Raw genomic sequence first — 18,725 nt, 5'->3', positions numbered from 1 at the left:
CCCTCATGATTACAGTATTACCCTTGTTACACACACCTCTAATTTCCTGATATATACTGTGATATACATTACCACTGCTGTTTAGTGATCTATAAACAACTCCCACCAATGTTTTCTGCTCCTTAGTTCTTTAACACTAAGGTCATCTCTCACTGCAGTACTAATGCCCTCTTTAATTAACAGAGCTACCCCACTATCTTTGCCCAGCTTCCTGTCCTTCCTGAATGTCACGTACCCTTGGATATTCATTTTCAGCTTTGGTTCCCTTGTAGTCTCTGTATTAGTTATCAGATCATACATATGAATTTCTATTTGAGCTGACAATTCATCTGTTTTATTGCGAGTGCTGCGGGCATTCAGATACAGATCCCTTACTTCATTTTTTTACTGTTTTTTTGTAAATTCTGACCCTCTCTGCTGGCACACTCTTAAATTTGTAATCACTGTGCCTTCCTGCCATACTCTGATCATCATTACCTTTATTGCTACCTTGATCTATTGCCTTGTCATTTCCCTTTAATTTACTCAATCTTCCTGTACGTGATTCCTTCCCCCTCTCACCTATTTAGTTTAATGCCCTCTCTACTTCCCTAGTTATACGACTCGCTAGAACTTTGGTCCCAGCATGGTTCAGGTGGAGTCTGTCCCAATGGTACGACTCCCACTTTCCCCAGTACCGGTGCCCCATGAACAGGAACCCACTTCTCCCACACCAGTCTTTGAGCCACGCATTCATCTCTCTAATCTTATTTACCCTATGTCAATTTGCAAGTGGCTCAGGTAATACCTTTGAGGCTCTGCTTTATAATTTAGTGCCTAGTTCCTCATACTCCCTATGCAGAAATTCTTTCCTAGTCCTATCTATGTTGTTGGTACCTACATGGACCACGACATCTGGGTCCTCCCCCTCCCACTGCAAGTTCCTCTCCAGCCCTGAGTCCCAAACTCTGGCAGGCAACCCAGCCTTCTGAATTCTTGCTCTTGACTGCAGAGAACAGTGCCTATCCCCCTGACTATACTCACCCCTACTATCACTGCATTCCTTTTAACTCTTTCCCACCCCCACCACCCCCCACACACACTTGAATGGCTTCCTGTGCCATGGTCAGTCTACTCATCCACACAACATACTTCGCTCTTGTCCACAAAAACTGCAAGAAAACTCATTTGTTGCATCAGCAGGAAGCATGCTTAGCAAACCAAAACAGGACCCTAGCTGGGATAACTTTATCTCCCTGCCCAAGATGTTTTCGCCAAACAAAGGAAAATGTTCTCTTTGCCAAAGAAAGGAAGTTGTTTGAGAACAAGGAAATAAATAAGAACGAGGAAGAGGTGAAGCAAAAATTATTTTGCAATGTATTAAATCATGTGGGGAAAGTGCATGCTTCATGCACTGTTCCTATTTAAATTGCCATGATCTGATTGACAGTAACTCTTTTATTAATTTTCCAATATGATCTGCAAGATAAGTTTAATCACTTGCATTGAACAACAACAGCTATCTTCCTTCAAAAATAAGAAGTGTATTTATAGTATCTTTGTACTGTTCTTGTTTCAGAAGGTAGTGCTTCTCTACTATGGACCAGTCCATCCACTGCCAAATCTGGTAAACCTAAAAGCAAAAAAAAGTTTCCATCTCTACGGGCAAAATTTGAAGTGAGTTATTTTCAACCCTAATATTTATTTTCTCCTTTTGGTCTTCTGGGTGTTTGACATAAATCTTGTTGCAAGTAGTTCCTTGTGGAAGACACTTGCTTAAAGTTATTTTATTTTGTGTAGATCATTTTCTTGCCTATTCTTTCATCTGTTGGAAGTAGAGCTAGAGTAAGGCAATTCAATAGCTCATTCAGGGCAGCAGAACAAGATAGTTGGACCTAGAAGGAAATGGCAACAGGACGTGGATGGAGATATAGTCCTGGCTGCAGTGTTTATTGTGTCACTTTTGTTTGTATGAACCATGATTTATCATATGCGCAGGTTCACCACTTTTTGGATAAACTTTCATTGTCATTTGTTTTCAAACTTTCATTTAGTTTTAAAAAATGATTAATTAATAAAATCACACTCTTGTCTAAGTATTAAAACCGCAAGTTTTTAATGAATCTATCTACTATACGGAATTGCATTCTTCATTCTCCAGTTGAGGTAATTTGATAATGAATTTTGAAAGTACAGAAGTGAAATAGTTTTACAGATGACAGATTTAAAATTGTATTGAACTTGACCGTGCACTGTTTGAAGGTACTATTAATGTGACGATAGAAGGTCCAGACTCCATTTCTTGCCAATAGTTCTGTCCGAGGAGGTGGATAAAGACTTTCAAATTGTTAGCATCTTTAAAGAGTAAGGTCATGAATAAAATTGATCTTAAAATGATTTCTACGACTGCCGTGGTCAAAAGCATCAATCTTTCGTTCTGTGTGTATGTGTAAAAATGCTTTTTGATTGACATTTTTGGATCCTTTTGAATCCCATGTTGAATGTTTAAGTGGCATTGAGCAGTTCAGATTACAAGTTGTGTATGTATTTTTCTTCAGCATCGTTTTCAAGCACAGAATCCTTTATCGGGGGCACAACACTTCGTGGCAAAGGATCCTCAAGAGGAGGATGATGTGAAGTTTTGCACTCATACAATGGTGCTTCCCACAAGAGGCCAGCTAGAAGGTCGGATGATAGTAACGGCTTATGAATGTGGACTGGACAACGTATCTGAAGATGCGGTGACGGCAGTGGTGCATGCAGTGGAGGTACTATAATGAAGTTAGCTCTTGTTTGGTTACAAACAAAATTAGGTTCACATCATTTTAAAAAAATCATTACAATATTTTTTAATGGTTATTTACAAATGTTTGTATATTGTTTTTCTTTTTCTCCTACTCCAAAACTTTAAAATGCCTCTGGTGTGGGTCCCTCTGCACCCACATCATCCTCTGGCTGTGAGAGCAGGCACTATTTCTAAGCCTCTGCTGCTCCTGAACTGGTTGACATGATGCTGAATAGGATGGTATAAATTGATATGCTCTTTTCATGATGTATTTCTCCACCTGCCAAGGAAGAGCTTCACTTTAACAGTCTTTGTCATTCGTCATTCATCTCCAGATCTGACTGGACCACATAAAGTATTATCGGGTCCTGCTCTCCTTTGTGAAATTGCTCATTATTTTAGGATCATCCTGGAATGCTGAAGTAACATCTGGCTTATTTCCTCTTCTACAAACCGTCATCTTAACCTTCTCCCCTGTGCCCTCTACCCTCGTCTCCAATAACAAGTGTGAGAAGCTCATGGATTTCTTTGTCACCAAACTTCCTCCAAGGTTCCCCCGTGCCCTAGCCCTGAACTCTCATCTTTCTCTCGTTCTCTTCTATCCTCATTCCCTGTCCAAGCATACGAAGGTATGAGGTGCGAGTTGGCTATGATGGATTGGGAAACGTTACTTAAAGGGATGACAGTGGCAAATATTCAAAGAGCGCATGGATGAACTGCAACAATTGTTTATCCCTAATAGTGATTCCAGCATTTCTTGTTTTTATTTCAGATTTCCAGCATCTGCAGTATTTTGCTTTTAATTGTTTATCCCTGTCTGGCGTAAAAGTAAAATGGGAAAGGTAGCCAAACCATGGCTTACAAGAGATAGTATTAGATCCAAGGAAGAGGCATATAAATTCAACAGAAAAGAACAACAGACCTGAGGATTGAGAGCAGTTTAGAATTCAGCAAAGGAGGACCAAGGGATTGATTAAGAAGGGGAAAATAGAATACGAGAGCAAGCTTGCGGAGAACATAGAAACTTTTACAGTTAGTTTTTATAGGTATGTGAAAGAAAAAGATTAGTGAAGAATTTATTATGGGGAATAAAGAAATGGCTGACCAACTAAATGCATACTTTGGTTCTGTCTTCACAAAGGAGGACACAAATATCATACCAGAAATGTTGGGGAACACAGGGTTTAGTGAGAGAGACGAACTGAAGGAAATACGTATTAGTAGAGAAATGGTGTTGGGGAAATTGATGGGATTGAAGGCTGGTAAATCCCCAGGGCCTGATAATCTACATCCCAGAGTACTTAAGGAAGTGGCCCTGGAAATAGTGGATGCATTGGTGGTCATCTTCCAAGATTCTATAGACTCTGGAACAGTTCCTACAGATTGGAGGGTAGCTAATGTAACCCCAATACTTAAAAAGGGAGGTAGAGAGAAAGCAGGGAATTATAGACCAGTCAGCCTGACGTCAGTAGTGGGGTAAATTCTAGAGTCCATTATCAAAGATTTTATAGCAGAGCACTTGGAGAACAGTGGTAGAATCGGACAGAGTCAGCATGGATTTACGAAAGGGAAATCATGCTTGACAAATCTACTAGAATTCTTCGAGGATGTAACTCGTAGAGTTGATGAGGGGAGCCAGTGGATGTGGTTTATTTGGACTTTCAGAAGGCTTTTGACAAAGTCCCACATAAGAGATTAGCGTGTAAAATTAAAGCGCATGGGATTGGGGTAGTGTATTGCGATGGATAGAAAATTGGTTGGCGGACAGAAAACCAAGAGTAGGAATGAAGAGGTCTTTTTCCAAATGGCAGGCAGTGACTAGTGGGGTACTGCAGGGATCGGTGCTAGGACCCCAGCTATTCACAATATATATTAATCATTTAGATGAGAGAATTAAATGTAATATCTCCAGATTTGCAGATGACACAAAATTGGGTGGGAGGGTGAGTTGTGAGGAGGATGCAGAGGGGCTTCAGGGTGATTTTGGATTAGTTGAGTGAGTGGGCTAATGCATGGCATATGCCGTATAATGTGGATAAATGTGAGGTTATCCACTTTGGTAGCAAAAACAGGAAGGCAGATTATTATCTGGATGGCTACAAACTGAGCAAGGGGAATATGCAGTGAGACCTGGGTGTTCTCGTACACCAGTCGCTGAAGCTAAGCATGCAGGTGGTAAAAAAGGCAAATGGTATGTTGGCCTTCATAGCGAGAGGATTCGAGTACAGGAGCAGGGATGTCTTGCTGCAATTCTACAGGGCCTTGGTGAGGCCACACCTGGAATATTGTGTGCAGTTTTGGTCTCCTTATCTGAGGAAGGATGTTCTTGCTATAGAGGGAGTGCAGCGAAGGTTTACCGGACCTGGGATGACGCGACTGACGTATGAGGAGAGATTGAGTTGGTTAGGATTATATTCGCTAGAGTTCAGAAGAGTGAGGGGGGAGCTCATAGAAGCCTATAAAATTCTAACAGGACTTGACAGGGTAGATGCAGGAAGGATGTTCCCGATGGTGGGGGAGTTCAGAACCAGAGGTCATAGTCTAAGGATATGGGGTAAACCTTTCAGGACTGGGATGAGGAGAAATTCCTTCACCCAGAGTGTGGTGAACCTGTGCAATTCGCTACCACAGAAAGCAGTTGAGGCCAAAACATTGTATGTTTTCAAGAAGGAGTTAGATATAGCTCTTGGGTTTAAAGGGATCAAAGGATATGGGGCGAAAGTGGGGATAAGTTACTGAGTTGGATGATCAGCCATGATCATAATGAATGGCAGAGCAGGCTCGAAGGGCCGAATGGCCCATTGCTGCTCCTATTTTCTATGTTTCTAATGTAAGCTCATCTTTTCTATGAGACCCTATTCACTGCTGACCACTCAACTTACCTTCCTGATCTCCCATGTTAGCTGATTGTTAACAGTTCTATCTCCTCTGTTATTGTACCCCTCCCTTAGGAATCTGCTATCTACACCTTTTCCTCAAGAATCCCTCCCCGCTTGATCCCTCTGTCCTTGCTGCTCCATCTCCAACCTCCCTTTCCTCTGCCAAGTCCTTGAATCTGCTGTTGCCTCCTAAAGCCATGTCCATCTTTCCCTGATTTCAGTGTTTGAATCCCTCCAATGAGGTTGCCACCCCGCCATGGTACCGAAATGGCTCTTATCAAAGTCACACATGACATCCTATGTGACTGTTAAACTCCTTATCCTTCTTGACCTATGTTGGAAGCCTTTGACAAGGTTGACCATGAAATCCATCTCCAGTGCCTCTCCTCTTGTCACCCAACTGGATGAGTGCACTTTCCTGGTTCCATTCTTGCCCATCCTGTCATAGCCAGAGAATCAGCTGCAATGACTTCTGTTCCTGCTCCCACACTGTTACCTCTAGTGTCCCCAACAGATCCATCTTTGACCCTCTCCTATTTCTCATCTACATGCTGCCCCTTAATGACATCATCCAAAAGCGGGTCAGGTTCCACATGTTCACCGACAACACCAGCTCTCCCTCACCTTCAGTCCTTGCCATAAACTCTGTTACCTATACACTGACTCCATCTCTCTCCCTGGCAGCTGTCTGAGGCTGAATCAGACTGTCTGCACTCTCTGTGTCATGTTTAACTCCGAGATAAGCTTTTGACCACACACCCACCCAGCCACTAAGACCGCCTATTTCTGCCTCTGTAATGTTGCCTAACTGGCCCACCTCATCTCTTCTACTGAAACCCTCATCCATGCATTTGTCACCTCTAGACTTGACAATTATCACACAGTTCTGGCTGGCATCCCACATTCCACCCTCCATAAACTTGAGGTCATCCAAAATTCTGCTGCCCATGTTCGAACTTGCACAGAATCCTGCTCACCCATCAACCCTGTGTTCGCTGATCTAAACTGGTTCCCAGTTAAGCAACGCTTAATTTTAAGATTCTTGCCTTGTTTTCAGATCCCTCCAAGGCCTCACTCCTCCCATCACTGTAATTTCCTCCCGCCCTACAACTCTGAGATATCTGCCCTCCTCGAATTCTGGCCCCTGCACAACCCAATTGTAATTGCTGCACTATTGGAGGCTATGTCATCAACTGGCTTGGCCCTAAGCTCTGGAATTCTGAATTCCATCCTTAAACCTCTTTACCTCTGTATCTCTCTTCCTTCCTTTAAGACGCTCCTTAAAACCTACCTCTTTGACCAAGTTTTTGGTCATCCGATCTAATATCTCCGTATTTGGTTTGGTGTCAAATGTTGTTTGATAGCATTACTATGAAGCACCTTGGGATGTTTTACTATGTTAAAGGCCCTATATAAATGTGAGTTGTTGTTAATCTGAGACAACCCAGTTGAAAATGGGCCCTGACCTGTGGGAAGTCATTGGGTGATCCTATATTGTCTGTTATGTGGTGGAGTAAGTTGCAGCCCCAGTGTGCTATCCTACTATCATGGTCATAGTCACAGAGTCATATAGCATAATTGGTGGCCTTTCGGCCCATTACGTCCATGCCAGCTCTCTGCAGAGCAATCCAATCGGCCCCATTCCCCAGCTCTATCGCCGTAGCCCTGTAAGTTTATTTCCCTCAAGGGCCCATTCAATTTCCTTTTGAAATCATTCATCATCTCCGGTTTTTACCACTTGCTGCATAAAAATAATTTCTCCCTCACAACCCTGAACCCCCCCCCTCTCCCCCTCTAGATCTCTTGCCCCAGATTAGCTTAATGTCTATGGTAGGAAGATAATGGAATCTTTACTCAAAGATGTAATTTAAAAAATCTAGAAACTGAAAATACAGTAAAAAGTAGTCAGCATGGATTTAAAAACAGAAGTTAATGTTGATCAACCTTATTGAATTCTTTGAAGAAGTAACAAAGAGTAGATTTGGGTGGCGCAGTGGTTAGCACCGCAGCCTCACAGCTCCAGTGTCCCGGGTTCAGTTCTGGGTACTGCCTGTGTGGAGTTTGCAAGTTCTCCCTGTGACCGCGTGGGTTTCCACCGGGTGCTCTGGTTTCCTCCACAGCCAAATGACTTGCAGGTTGATAGGTAAATTGGCCGTTGTAAATTGCCCCTAGTGTAGGTAGATGGTAGGGAATATGGGGTTAATGTAGGATTAGTATAAATGGGTGGTTGTTGGTCGGCAGAGACTCTGTGGGCCAAAGGGCCTGTTTCAGTGCTGTATCTCTAAATAATAAATAAATAAAATCTGAAATCTCTCTCCTAGTCCTTGTCCCACCAGCTAGCGCGAACAGCTGTTATTTGTGTACCCTATCCAAACTTGTCAGAATTTTGTAGACCTTAATCAAATCTCCCTTTAATCTCCATTGCTGCAAGGATAACAGCCCCAGCTTCTCCAACCTAACCTTGTAGCTAAAATCCCTCATCCTGGAACCATTCTGCTAAATCGCCTCTGCACACTCTCAAGCATCCTCACATCCTTCCTAAAATGTGGTGACCAAAGCTGGATGCAGTACTCCAGTTGTGGCCTAACCAGAGCTTTAATCTCCCTGCTTTGATACTCGATACCTCTATTTATGAAGCTCTAGATCCCATAGGCTTTGTTAATTACACTCTCAATACGTCCAGCCACCTTTTAAAGATCTATGCACATGAACCCCCAAGTCCCTCTGTCACACTACACTCATGAGAACTGTATCATTTAGTCTGTATTGTCTGTCCCTATCCCTTTTGCCAAAATGCATCACCTTACATTTCTCTGTATTAAATTCCAGTGGTATTTCTAATGATTGATTGTCATGTTATGGTATGGCCTTTTTATCTTCGATTTATTTACTCTAGTCACTGTTTTTTCCCCTACTCTACTGTGTGAAGGAACTTAAAGACTCTGACTTAGACTTGTCGATTTAATGGGTTAATGTTGGTATTGAAATAACCGCTTATATGTCCAGTAGATGCATTAACACTTTCATTTTAACCATACTTTTTTTTTGAAGACTTTCATTTATTAGTGCCCTTCATGACCTTGAGATATCCCCAAATAATTTATAGCCAGTGTGTCTGTTGTAATGTAGGAAACCCGGCATCTGATTTGTGCACAGGAAGCTGTTGAAGAATAATAATATGATCATGACCTATCATCTGTTATTTTTAGTGATGTCACTAGAGAGAAATGTTGACCAGCACACTGGGGAGAACTGCCCTGCTCTTGTTTGAAATAGTGCCATGGGATCTCTTGCATCCACTTGAGAGGGCAGACACGGTCTCTGTTTAAGGTCTCATCCAAATTATGGTACATCCAACTAAGGGAGTGCTGCATCAGTTAGCCTATATTTTAAACTAAAGTCTCTGGAAATTGAATCCGCAACCTCATGACTCTTACTCGTAACTCTCTTGACTCGTTTATTTTTTGTTCATTAATGGGATGTAGGCGTCACTGGCCAGCATTTATTGCTCATCCCTAATTGACCTTGAACTGAGTGGCTTGCTAGGCCATTTTAGAGGGCATTTAAGAGTCAACCACATTGCTGTGGATCTGGAGTCACATGTTGGTCAGACCAGATAAGGACAGCAAATTTCCTTCCCTAAAGGATGTTAGTGAGCCAGATGGATTTTTACAACAATAGACAATGGTTTCATGATCGCCATTAGACTAGCTTTTTTAAAATTCCAGATTTATTAATTGAATTCAAATTTCGCCATCTGCCATTCGACTCCATGTCCACAGCAGTAGCCTGGGCCTCTGGATTACGAAAATAAAAGCAAAATACTGCGGATGCTGGAAATCTGAAATAAAAACAAGAAATGCTGGAACCACTCAGCAGGTCTGGCAGCATCTGTGGAAAGAGAAGCAGAGTTAACATTTCGGGTCAGTGACCCTTCTTTGGAACTGACAAATATTAGAAATGTCACAGGTTATAAGCAAGTGAGGTGGGGGTGGGGCAAGAGATAACAAAGGAGAAGGTGTAGATTGGACAAGACCACATAGCTGACCAAGAGGTCATGGAGCAAAGGCAAACAATATGTTAATGGTGTGTTGAAAGACATTGTTCAATCTTCAGTCCGTTAACACCTTACCTGTACTAATGCTTTGTCTTTCAACACACCATTAACATATTGTTTGCCTTTGCTCCATGACCTTTGGGTCAGCTATGTGGTCTTGTCCAATCTACACCTCCTTTGTTATCTCTTGCCCCACCCCCACCTCACTTGCTTATAACCTGTGACATTTCTAATATTTGTCAGTTCCGAAGAAGGGTCACTGACCTGAAACGTTAACTCTGCTTCTCTTTCCACAGATGCTGCCAGACCTGCTGAGTGGTTCCAGCATTTCTTGTTTTTACCTCTGGATTACTAGTCCAGTGACATTGCCACTACGTCACCGCCTCTCCAGTATGCTTTATTAGGGTCCAGCGTCGAGTTCAATAAAATGTACTGTGCTAAGCGAGGTTGAAATGCAAGTGCTAACAAGCAACTGACACCATGTTATTTGCCAATAAGTCAAAAGACCATAGCTTCAAGCCACACACCAATAAACCAGCTCTATTGATAGAAGGCTTCCTCACAGATTTTGCTTCTTTGTTACTGTAACTAGCCTGATTCCTAGGATGAAGGGGTTGTCTTATGTAGAAAGGTGGAGCAGGTTGGGTCTATACTCATTGGGGTTTAGAAGAATGAGAGGTGATCTTATTGAAACATGTAAGGTTCTGAGAGGGCTTGACAGGGTAGATGCTGAGAAGATGTTTCCCTCGTGGGGGAATCTAGAACTAGGGCGTACAGTTGCAAAATATTTAAGATGGACATGAGGATGAATTTCTTCCCTTAGTGGGCCATTAATCTTTGGAATTCTCTTCCCCAGAGAGCAGTCATTGAATATATTCAAGGCTAAGTTAGACAAGATTTTTGATCTACAAGGGAGTCGAAGGTTATGGGAGGCAGGCAGGAATGAGAGTTAGGGTCACAATCAGATCAACCATGATCTTATTAAATGGTGGAGCAGGCTCGCATGGCCAAATGGCCTACTTCTCCTATTTCTTATCAAAGATCAAATGATCATGTATGATTTGTTCAGATATATATGTAGTTGGCCACTGCCTTTAAATGTAACAATTTCGATTCACTGTTTTGAAGGTGTATTTATTAGCCTGACTCTTTCAAATCAGTGAGTCTATAGAATCGTTGGAGCGTTAGTCAAGACAGAAAGCATCCATAAACCGAGGAGTAAAAGAAACGGTTTTGTAAGGAAATTACTGGCATCATAGCATGGTACAGCAGATGTGAACTGTTTGTTAGCTAGCTCCATTAGTGAAAAATAAGCTATCTATTGTAAATATATATATATATTGTGTTACTGCTGCTATTTGCTTTAAGAAAAAAACTGCCTTATACATTTGTTTGGCAACTGAAACCTAAACCCAAAATCTGTAGGAGAATTATTCTGTGGCTTTCTGAACACGAGTAATCTGTTGAGGATGCAGAGGAGAACCCTTAGCTGAATCTCTAAAGGGTTCTCTGTTATCTAAGCATACTATGAGTTTTATATCGGCAAGTGAAAAACACTCTCAAGGGATTTAACCCATAGGAGTAGACTAAAACATAGAAGCCAAAAATATTTTGAAGAAAAGAGGTGAAAGAAACCCAATACATAAATGACTTTATGTCTGTATAGGGACTGGGCAGGTTAAACACAGATCCACCTTGGCAGAGTAACACATGTATTATGACTATGTGCTTCTCCTGATAGAATCATCTGAAGGACATTCTGACAGCTGTAATATCCAGGAGAAGATCATACCGTTTACGTGATGGCCATTTCAAGTATGCTTTTGGCAGTAGTGTTAACCCGCAGCCATATTTAAAAAACAGCATTATCGCCTACAACAGCATTATTGACTGGTAAGTACAGTATTAGATATGTGTGTACATTTTCATTTATTTAAGAAAATAGAAATAATAAGGAGGAGAAAGGGGGCTCGAGCATAAAGTTAATAGGGGAATGCAGAAAACCTGAAAGTAACACAGTGAAACAAACAGGAAAATTGTGTTACTGCTGTTAATCACTGCAATTACTTTGATCTTTTCATGTGTTTCTTGAAAATGTGAGTGTAATTCTTTCCTCAGCTCAGCAGCACAATAGAGTTGCAGTAAAATACTGCGGATCCTCCAGACCAAAGTTCCATTCTGCTGGGTTATATAAAGTGAAAGACTTGCATTTATACAGCTCCATTCATAACCGTGGGACGTTCCAAAGTGCTTTACAGCCAATTAAGTACTTTGAAATGTAGTCACTGTAGTAATGTAGGAAATGCAGCACCCAATTTGTGCACAGCAAGTTCCCACAAATGGCTATGAGATAAATGACTAGCTTATCTGTTTTATTGATGTTGAAGAATAAATATTGGCCAGGATACTGGGAGGATTCCCCTGCTCCTCTTTGAAAAATACCATGGGATCTTTTACATCCACCTGAGGGGCTAGTTGGGGCCTTGGTTTAACATCTCATTTGAAAGAGAATAAAATGATAACAATCAGTCTGAATTATAAACCTTATTTTAAAGTCAAAATGAGGGACAGAGTTTGTTTCAATCAAATGGTAATCTTGGACAGGATTAGTTTGTCTTTCAACACACCATTAACATATTGTTTGCCTTTGCTCCGTGACCTTTTGGTCAGCTATGTGGCCTGGTCCAATCTCGACCTCCTTTGTTATCTCTTGCCCCACCCCCACCTCACCTACTTCTAACCTGTGACTTTTCTAATATTTGTCAGTTCCGAAGAAGGGTCACTGACCCGAAACGTTAACTCTGCTTCTCTTTCCACAGATGCTGCCAGACCTGCTGAGTGGTTCCAGCATCAATTACTTCAGTGCTCTTTTGGCTAGCCTACCATCCTCCACTTTCCATAAAATTCAGCTCATCCAAAACTCTGCTGTCTCTATCCTGCCCCTCATCAAATCCTGCTCATCCATTGGTTTGTTAAACTGCATTGGCCCCAATCTCCCAGTGTCTTAGATTTATAATTTTCATCTTTCATCCTTGTGTTCAAATCCTTCTATGGCTAATCTATCACCACCTGCAGCACTACAACCACCTCCCCCCACACACCCCTGCCCCAACTCTCCATTACTCTGACAACAGCAGCATGCATTCCCCGCTTCCCTTTGCCCTACTATTGGTGGTTGTATTTTCAGCCAACTAGGCTGTATGCATGGAATTCCCTCTGTAAACTCCTTTGTCGCCACATCCCTCTTCCTTTAAGACCCTACTTTAAATCCACCTCTTTGACCAAGCTTTTGGTCATTCCTCCTAATATCTCCCTCTTTAGTTTGGCATCATTTCTTTAAACCTTGTAATATCTTGGGACATGTTTCAACATTGATAGTTCTCACTAAATGCAGGTTATGCATGTTGCTGGTGGCTTCAACTGACCAGGAGGCATTGCTGAGTTTGACCATGTGAGGGAGCTGAAGTAACAGAGTTCAGATGATGAGATTGTTAAGTGACTTCTAGATTTATGGTTGTATTTACAGATGTAAATTCAACTGTTGAGTGTAGTAATTACTCCCAGCTAATTTCTGATGGGAAATCAATACAGTTATTTAATCCATCCTATGCCATGTTCCCAGCAGTCAAATGCTTGTGTGTTCTGCTGTGATTTTTCCCTACAAACGTTTTGTTGATTGTGGCAGTGTCTAAAATGCTGTTTTTTCTGCTTTGCTCCAACTTGACACAGTGTAAACTGAATTAGTTTAATGTTCAGTTGAATTTTCTGTAGAAAAACATTTTGAAACTCAAAGCAATCCTTTATATAGCATTATTCATGCTCCAAGTACCATTATTTCAGTTCTTAATGTGATCATATTTTGTCAATGCAAATTGTATCCTGTGTAACTGGAAATATTTTTGTGCAAAGAAATACAGATTTTGTTTTCCTCTGCCATAGTCCTCCTGCTGGGATACCCCTAACTGCTGGACCGAATCCGGGTTCCCATATCTCATCAGATGATGTAGAGCAACAGGCAGCTCTTCTTCTAGCCTGTTCTGGTGAAGACATGCTAGCTTCTCTACCACCTGTCAACATGTATGACCTTCTTGGAGCGCTCCAGGTAAATTGTATTTCATCAATTTTTAGTTTTGTGTATGTGGTTTTCTCCTCCCATAAATTGATAAATAACTAGCCACGAGAAACTATACAGAGTGCACAAGTGTGTACGCTGCTTCCTGTTACCTTGTATCTGGGCTACATTTGTTACCTTAGCTCTTACACTTGTACTATTGAATTTGACCCACTCATCCTCCGATACTTGGATATTCAGCCACTGTTCAAAGACATTGCCTTTTCCAAAGGATTGCGGAAGAACTTTTTAAGCAGCGAGTGGTAATGACCTGGAAGTTGCTGCCTACAAGGGTGGTGGAAGCGGAGACAATCGATCATTCCAAAAGGAAATTGGATGGGCACTTGAGGGAAATAAACTTGCAGGACCATGGGGATAGAGCCGGGGCATTGGACTGGCTGGATTGCTCTGCAGAGAACTGGCATGGACTCAGTGGACTGGGTGGCCACCTTCTGTGCCATTATGACTCTGACTTGCCTGGTAATCTGTGTTTTATAGTTTTCTCAATGTGTTTATTCCTTGAACAAATTGAGGTGCCATTGCAATGTTTTTCATTTTCTTAATAGTGCAGGCAAAATATTGTGGCATGGTTCATAAATTGGGCATAGTGGATTGTAGCATTGTAAGTGTTAGTATTTCAACATACAAGGAAATGTTCAGTGGCAAAAAATAAACACTTTGCCTGCTTTATGGCAGACTGGAAATCTGGTACCTAACTGTCCACCTGTCTGTGCTGCTGAAAGTTGGGAACTGGAACATTTTAGTTTATTTTTTGTGAAATTGAGAGCTCTCTTTATGGTCTTGTGTATGTTGTGTATATAAAATTATGTGGGGAGCACATTTTATTTAACACCTTCATGGTGAACTTACCCTAATGAGCAAATCCATTGTGCTGCCTGTAGTACTAGTTATGTCTCTAGGTGGTTCTGTGGTAGACGAGCCATCATAGACTCACCTGCTCTGGCATCCCAAAAAGCATGACTGATAGGGGCTGGTTATGTCATAAGTCTCAATTCATTCCATCTTCGCTGCCTTCGGAGAATACTTGGCATCAGGTGGCAGGACTATATCTCCAACACAGAAGTCCTTGAAGCGGCCAACACCCCCAGCTTATACACACTACTGAGTCAGCGGCGCTTGAGATGGCTTGGCCATGTGAGCCGCATGGAAGATGGCAGGATCCCCAAAGACACATTGTACAGCGAGCTCGCCACTGGTATCAGACCCACCGGCCGTCCATGTCTCCGCTATAAAGACGTCCGCAAACGCGACATGAAATCGTGTGACATTGATCACAAGTCGTGGGAGTCAGTTGCCAGCATTCGCCAGAGCTGGCGGGCAGCCATAAAGACAGGGCTAAATTGTGGCGAGTCGAAGAGACTTAGTAGTTGGCAGGAAAAAAGACAGAGGCGCAAGGGGAGAGCCAACTGTGCAACAGCCCCGACAAACACATTTCTCTGCAGCACCTGTGGAAGAGCCTGTCACTCCAGAATTGGCCTTTATAGCCACTCCAGGCGCTGCTTCACAAACCACTGACCACCTCCAGGCGCGTATCCATTGTCTCTCGAGATAAGGAGGCCCAAAAGAATGTCATAAGTAGCACTTCCTTCTGTGTAATGTTGAAAAAGGAGCAAAATAGTGTCAGTTAATTCTTCTACCCACCTGTAGTCACAGCCCACAGAAGCATCCTCCCATCTGTAAATCAGTGGTCATCATCCACTCCCCTTCCCCCTCGCACTATTACAATTTTTGTGTCTGCATTTGATAAGTATTTGCTTTAGTTGTCTCCCACCTCCTTTGAACAGAATGTCAGGTCATTTCACCATGAATGCCTCCATTGCTACTTTGTGCTGATGAGGAACTCTGATCTACAGCTATCAATGAAATCCCTCTCTCCACCCCCAGTGATTGCTCAAAATTAGTGGCTTAATCCTTAGGTTCTCTTCTTAAAAAAAGTCTTTTAGGCTTGCCTAACCACCTGTTCTCAATGTCTGAACACCATTCCTGTTGATTGTATCTCATGAATTCCACAAGAGCTATCCTGACTGTGATTCTGCATAAATACTAACAAATACTAAACATGCATATGCTGATCCTACAGCGGAGCAGCTAAGTATCTAAAGAGATCCATAATGTGGCTAACTAAAGAGGTTAATGATAATATTAGATTCAGAAAGACTTATGATATTGCCAAGAAATGTAGTAAGCCTGAGGATTGGAAGAGTTTTAGATACCATCAAAAGGTGACCAAAAGATTGATAGAGGAAGAAAATAAAATGAGTAAACTAGCCAGAAATATAAAAACACCAGATTGCAAGTGTGTTTACAAGTATGTAAAAAGTAAGAGTAGCAAAAGTAAACATTGGTCCTTTTAAGAGACGCCAATAGGAGAAATTATAATGGGTAAATAAAGAAATGGCAGAGACACTAAACAAATATTTTGTGTCTGTCTTCACAGTAGAGTAAAGCATACCAGAAAAATTGGGGAACCAATGGTATAATGAGAGTGAGGAATCTAAAGTAATATTCAGAAAGGATAAGTACTCAATAAGTTATAATGGAACTGAAAGCTGACAAATCCCCTGGACCTGATGGCCTACATCCTAGGGTTCTAGCAGAGGTGGATGCACTGGTTATGAGCTGCCAAAATTCCCTACATCCGGAATGGTCCCAGTGGTTTGTAAGGGAGCAAATGCAACACCACTGTTGAAAAAAGGAGAGAGAGAGAAAGCAGGGAACTACAGACCAGCTAGCTTGGCATTAGTCATTGGGAAATGCTATGGAAGTGAAATTGTGTTTGATGAATCTGAATTTTTTTGAAGATGTAAATAGCAGGGTAGATAAAGAGGAACCAGTGGATGAAGTAGATTTGGGTTTTAAAAGGTGCCACACAAAAGGTTGTTGCATAAGGTGAGGATTCATGGGGTTGGGGATAATATATCAGCATGGATGGAGGATTGGTTAAAGGACAGAAAACAAAGTAGAAATAAGGCTGCGTTTGTGGACAACGCAATCAGTAGGTGGCACAGTACTGGCACATGCGCAAATGCAGCCTCATCGACTGAAACGTCACTGTGTGTGATGTCTCAGGCAGCTGCCTGTAATAAATATGGTGTTGCTCAATTTGACGCAAAAAACAAATTCAATCCAAAACCCCTCAGTGGCTGCGATCGATGCCTCCATCCCACCTCTTAAAAATACCCTGCTCTCTCCCGGATTCTCTGCTTCTCTTTACCACTCCTTCCCCCGCACGTCAGCTCGCTCATCGCCTCCTCCCTTCGGCCACTTAATTCCTGCATCACCGCGTCACCCCATCACCCCTCGGCAGCTCGTCGCAAGGTCGGGAGCGAGGGGCGGAAGTGGCAAGGTGGGATGGAAGGCGAGTAGTCAGAAGCAGGAGATTGAAAGCGCTGATTGAGGTGGGGATGGCGGGTGGGAGTGGGATACTGTTAAGGGGAACGGAGGCAGCAATTGCAGCTATTGAGGGGCGAGGACGCTGTTGTGCGGTGATGTCAGCGTGCGCATGCACGCATTCATAATGGCAAGCTGGTAAATGTTCGCACATACTGATGACATTCCTGATCACTCTACATTGTCAGGAGTCGCTCCGTAGGAATAAACTGGTCAATTTCAGATTGGCAGGCCTTTTCTAGTGATGTGCTACAATGGTCAGTGCTGAAGCCTCAGCAATTTACAATCTATATTAATGACTTGAATGAAGGGGCAAAGTGTAATGTATCCAAGTTTGCTGATACGAAGTTAGGTGGGAAAGTAAGCTGTGAGGAGGCCACAGTCCTCAAAGGGATATAATAAGCTAAGTGAGTAGGCAGGAAAATGGTAGATGGAGTATAATGTGGGGAAATGTGAGATTATTCCCTTTGGTAGGAAGAATAGAAGACATGATTTTTTTTAAAAGGTGAGAAACTATTAAATGTTGGTGTTGAGAAGAATTTGGGTGTCCTTATACAGAGTTAACATGCAGATATACCAAGCAATTGGGAAAGCAACGAAGGTTCACTAGATTAATCCTCTCATCCCAGGAATCATTCTAAGGGGAGAGAGATTGAGTAGAATGGGCCTATGCTTTCTGGAGTTCAGAAAAATGAGAGGAACATACAAGGTTCTGCGCGAGCTTACAGGGTAGATGCTGAGAGGCTGTTTTCCCTGGCTGGAGACTCTGGAACTAGTGGGCATATTCTCAGGATAAGATGACTATCACAAACTGAGATGACATATCTTCAGCGAGTGTGAATCTTTGAAATTCTCTACTCCAGAGGGGTGTGAATGCCGAGTCATTGAGTATATTGTGATGGAAACCACGCCTCCCTAATATATTAATTTCATCATATGGAACACTATTTAAATTGTTACTGGACCTTGAACATAACTTGTTTCAAAAAGACCACACAGCAGTGGTTGAAAACATGGCTGCACATTTGCAGTCTGAGAGACAGTTGCCTAGAGAGACAATGGGAGTGCTCCCTGATTCAATTAGCCAGATGGGTTTGATCAATAGTGATGATCAAAGGACATTGAGTCATTGTGTAAGAGCCAGCATTCCACCCCGCCACCCTGAGTGTGTCTAGTAAGCTATGAAGAATCAACAAACCTCGCAGGCGATGCTGTCTCAAACAGAGAGCTAACCACATGACTAACCTGCTGACCAACCTGGGAATTGAGTGAATTGTGCTGACAGTAAAGTTTTGAGACGGACTGCAATTTTGAAGACCGAAAAGAAGCAAGGTTCCAGGGCCCCACGGAGGTAACTTGAGCCTCAAGACAGAAGACCCCTACAGCCTTCTGGTACCATTGAAACAAGTTTGAAAGTGTGCACTGGGCCCCAACGAGAACTGCAAGATTTAATTCCAATCAAGATCATTACATCCAAACCAACAACAGTAACTGAATTCCATC

At 42.3% G+C, this 18,725-nt stretch overlaps 1 protein-coding gene across 3 annotated transcripts in view; it reads left to right on the top strand.

Moving 5' to 3' along the window:
* Positions 1-18,725, top strand: part of LOC137372579 (transcriptional adapter 1-like) — a 104,916-nt gene that overhangs the window by 21,487 nt on the left and 64,704 nt on the right. For all 3 annotated transcript variants that reach the window (XM_068036516.1, XM_068036517.1, XM_068036515.1), the window contains 4 exons: positions 1,559-1,656; positions 2,538-2,747; positions 11,442-11,593; positions 13,640-13,802. In XM_068036516.1, the coding sequence (XP_067892617.1) occupies positions 1,559-1,656; positions 2,538-2,747; positions 11,442-11,593; positions 13,640-13,802 (623 nt within the window). The remainder of the gene's footprint in view (positions 1-1,558; positions 1,657-2,537; positions 2,748-11,441; positions 11,594-13,639; positions 13,803-18,725) is intronic.

The sequence above is a fragment of the Heterodontus francisci genome, chromosome 8 (genome assembly GCF_036365525.1).
Source record: "Heterodontus francisci isolate sHetFra1 chromosome 8, sHetFra1.hap1, whole genome shotgun sequence".
NCBI lineage: Eukaryota > Metazoa > Chordata > Chondrichthyes > Heterodontiformes > Heterodontidae > Heterodontus > Heterodontus francisci.
The sequence above is the reverse complement of the archived record's forward strand: the minus strand, read 5'-3'. Positions and strand labels throughout refer to the sequence as shown.